Source organism: Lemur catta, chromosome 11 (genome assembly GCF_020740605.2).
Source record: "Lemur catta isolate mLemCat1 chromosome 11, mLemCat1.pri, whole genome shotgun sequence".
In the NCBI taxonomy this organism is placed as follows: Eukaryota; Metazoa; Chordata; class Mammalia; order Primates; family Lemuridae; genus Lemur; species Lemur catta.
The window spans coordinates 66,874,151-66,877,763 of NC_059138.1; the positions used below are offsets into that span (position 1 = coordinate 66,874,151).

The window sequence follows — 3,613 nt, forward strand, 5'->3', positions numbered from 1 at the left end:
ATATATAAAGAAGGAGCATGCTTCCCAAGTAGATAACATCAATATAGGAAAATATTCTTTTCTTTTTTAGTAAACATAACACTAAATGTCATGTTCATCTGTGAAATAAGAGTTAGGCAAATTACTTTAAAATGGAATTGTCTCTTTCCTGCTGAATTAAACTTCATTTTCTATGCATTTGTATTCCTTCATATGTGTACACAGATAATTTTCATAACATTTTATGTATCCTCTCACTGAAAAGAAGGTGTTATTTAAGAATCTTCACAGAGGAGAGCATGATAAAAATACATGGTAACAAGAGAAAATAGTGCAGCTTTCATAGTGCTTATTTGCATTTAACTGTTTTACAGTTACCACCTCAAAATGCAAGAGAGGTGAATAGCAAATTTGTTAACTTTTGCTGTTTGGAGATTTGATTAAGAGATAAAGGAGAGATGTTACTAAACCCAGTGAACACCAAACTGGAATAATAATAAAGCTGTCTTTTTAAATAACATGCTTGTGCCTGTCAGTAGCTGGTTTATTTGAGTTTTTCACTGCTTTGTTTATATTAATGCCCCCTCCCTCCTGGGTTCCTCTAGAGTTAAACAAGCAGGTATTTACCACCAACTTAATTCTGAGCTTTAAAAATATAGACCAAACTCTAAGGTTCTTTAAATTTTCAATCATATTTATTTATTGCAGAAAAATAATATACAAAGATATTTACAAAACAATCATAAAAATATGAATGCATTTAGACACCGGATCTATTTGCATTTTGCCATGGGTCATCAATAAATAAATAGAATGTTGTTTTTTGTATTTTAAGTTTTTTTTCCCTCAGAGGAAGAGTGAAAAAAGGAATTAACTGACTATGATTTTGCAAGCCAGTTTGATCCCAGTATTTTTATTCTTAAAGGTGTTCTTATAATTCCTCTGTTACCATTTTAAAATATAGTCCACAATGATGCCTTTCCTTTCAGTGGCTGATTGGCACGACCTCTTGAGAATGCATGCATTAAAAAATAAAAATAAAAACATTCTTCGTCAAAAAAAAAAAAAAAGAACACAAACAACTGTTCAGACTTCTATCAGAATGTAGAGGTGTGAGGATGGTGCCGCTGCCCATCTGGGAATCACTGTCCACGGGCCTGTCTCGCTTTCTCTTTTAAAAGTGCACCCCACGCCCTGTTTCTTTGAATTAGGGTTTTGCTCTTCTAATTTCCAAGAAAATCTTTGGCATATATTTTTAATTTTTAGTTAATCCAGCTCCAGAGTCTCTAGACTGTCCATTTTCTCCTTCCCTGGAAACAATGACATCTGCAAAAACCCAGAGAGGGGTGGAAAGTTGGTTATTGTTTAGGTCTCCGTGGCTGTTCTCTAAGACTAGTGAGCACTGTTCTTATCACCACCACCACCGAGAAATTACGTTGAACAACCTGGAAGGATTTCAGCCCAAGGGCAAGAGGAAGTGGGTGGGCGGAAAGAAGGAGGAGGTGGAATTTGGAAACATTTGTTTTAAGAAGAACAAAATTTAAAGCTGAAAAAAGGGAGGCGCTGGCAAAGCCGTCCTTACCCGTGACTCTCGTCTGTCTCAGTCTTTCCCTCCTATCTGTCACGCACACTCACGCACACACACCCCCCTCACAAGGGCGCATCCCCCTGGAGACCTCTGTCCCTAGCGGGGACCGACCTGCCTTCTAGGGGCGCTGGGGGGAGGAGGTAACGGTGCCAAGTTAGGTGGGAAGGCCGAGAGGAGAGTGGGAGAAGGAGAGAAAGTCGAGGCGGACTGGGAGCTGCGGCCTGGCCGGCCGGCCGTCTGCCACCTGATCGGCGAGGGGGCGCAGAGGCGCCCGTCCTTACCTAGGTCTCCGGCCCTGCCGAGGGTGTGGGGAGCTCCGCCTGCTAGTGGGACGCAGACATGGACCAGGCCCCCTCCATCCTCCAGACCGAGAAGGCGTAGCTGAGCCGCTCGTGAGCCACATAGCTGCAGCTTGCCATCTTGGAGTCCAGCTCGTCGCTCTGGAGGACCTGGTAGAGGAAGTCGATGTACCTGGCCGCCAGCTTGAGGGTCTGAATCTTGCTCAGCTTGTCCGAGGGCAGAGTGGGGATGATCTTCCGCAGCGCGGCGAACGCCTCGTTCAGCGACTGCGTGCGCTGGCGCTCCCGCACATTGGCCATGACCCGCTGCGTCTGCAGCTCTTCGTACGACTGCGGGCTCCCGCCGCCGCTACTGCTGCCGCCGCCGCCCGCGCCGCCGCCGCCGCCGCCGCAGCCCGCAGACTTCTTGCCGCGCTTGCCCTGGGCCGGGCTGCCCGGCTCGTCGCCGCCTCCGACGCCCCCGCCCGCGGCCCCGCCGGGCCCCGCGCCGCCGCCCGCGCTGCGCCGGCTGCTGCGCCGCTTGCGCCCCCCGCGCTTGCCGCTCGGCGGCTGCTGCCGGTCTGGCTCTTCTTCGCTGTTGCTCAGGCTGTCGTCGGCCGGCGAGACTGGCGAGCTGGACACGTCCTGCATCATCTCTCGAGCGGCAACGCGCGGCCTCGCGGGCCCGGGGCAGAGCGGCGGCCCGGGGAAGAGGAGGAGAGCGGGGCGCCTCAGCCCGCCAGCTTCCCCCGCGCGCGGCGCCGGCCCGGGCGGTGCGGCCGCCGAGGAGGGAGCGGGAGGAGGGACGGGGAGGACCTCCGCGGGGAGGGCGCGAGGGGGAGGCGGGGAGGGAGGCGGGAGGGGGAGGGGACGGTGTGGATGGCCCCGAGGTCCAAAAAGAAGGCGCCCAACGGCCGCACGCACAGCCCGCTTGGCCTCCTGGAAACGGTACTGGTGCTGGAGAGCCCGCGAGGTGTCTGGGAGTTGGGCGAAAGCTGCAGACTTGGACGCTCTTATACCTCCGTGCGGGCGGAAAGTTTGGGGGCAGCAGTGTCATTGGCCTGACGTGGGGAGGAGGGACTTTTCGAAGTTTTATAGGAAAGTTTCCGCTTTCCCGCCCCCCCCCCGTCCCCACCTCCCTTCCTCGGGGTCTAACAATTCGTCCTCCCAAACCATTCAAAAACGACCTGGCTCGGGCGGCCGGCCCCTCCGCCCGCCTCCTCGCTGCCCTCCCCCTTCCCTCGCCGTCGCCGGCCTCCGGCGGGCGCGGGGCGATTTCCTTCCGCGCCGCGGTGCGCAGGCAGCGCCCCCGCACACGAGCGCAGCCCGGGAAGCGGCCGGAGAAGACCGTCCCGCCCGCAGTGGCAGCCCCACCCGGAGTGGCTGTGACAGCAGCAGTGGCAACAGCTTCTACACAGTGGGTGATGTCTCATCTCGCCCCAGATTCCTCTAGGTCCGCGGGCCGGTTTGGGATTGCTGGGGCGGGGGGGGGGAGTGTCAAGAAAACTGTCAACCGTGGAGCCCACCCAATGGTCAGGTAGACGAACTCCTTGGAGTTTCAAGGACCAAACCGTGATGGCACGGCTCTGAGGTCCTGGGCGTTCCTGAAGACGTGGCTGCACCACGGGGACTGCGGATCTGCGCCCCGGCCTGCTCTCTCACCCCTCCCTGAGAAGCATCTGGGCTCTCCTTTTCCATCTACAGCAACCCAATCTAATGCTCCCCAACACCTAAAGGACTACGTACGCCTCTGAAGGTGCTAGAAAGA

The 3,613-nt window shown here is 54.2% G+C and overlaps 1 protein-coding gene across 1 annotated transcript; it reads right to left on the reverse strand.

The window, feature by feature from the left end:
• Nucleotides 1-652: 652 nt before the first annotated feature.
• On the reverse strand, nucleotides 653-2,861 carry TWIST1 (twist family bHLH transcription factor 1). The gene is made up of 2 exons (XM_045564029.1): nucleotides 1,849-2,861; nucleotides 653-1,305 (listed from the first exon to the last, which is right to left on the reverse strand). The coding sequence occupies exon 1, from the start codon at nucleotides 2,497-2,499 to the stop codon at nucleotides 1,891-1,893; it is 609 nt and encodes a 202-aa protein (XP_045419985.1). The 5' UTR covers nucleotides 2,500-2,861; the 3' UTR covers nucleotides 653-1,305; nucleotides 1,849-1,890.
• Between the last annotated feature and the right edge of the window lie 752 nt (nucleotides 2,862-3,613).

Coding starts and splice junctions, on each gene's coding strand:
- TWIST1 (XM_045564029.1), bottom strand. CDS start 2,499: ATGATGCAGGACGTGTCCAGCTCGCCAGTCTCGCCGGCCGACGACAGC.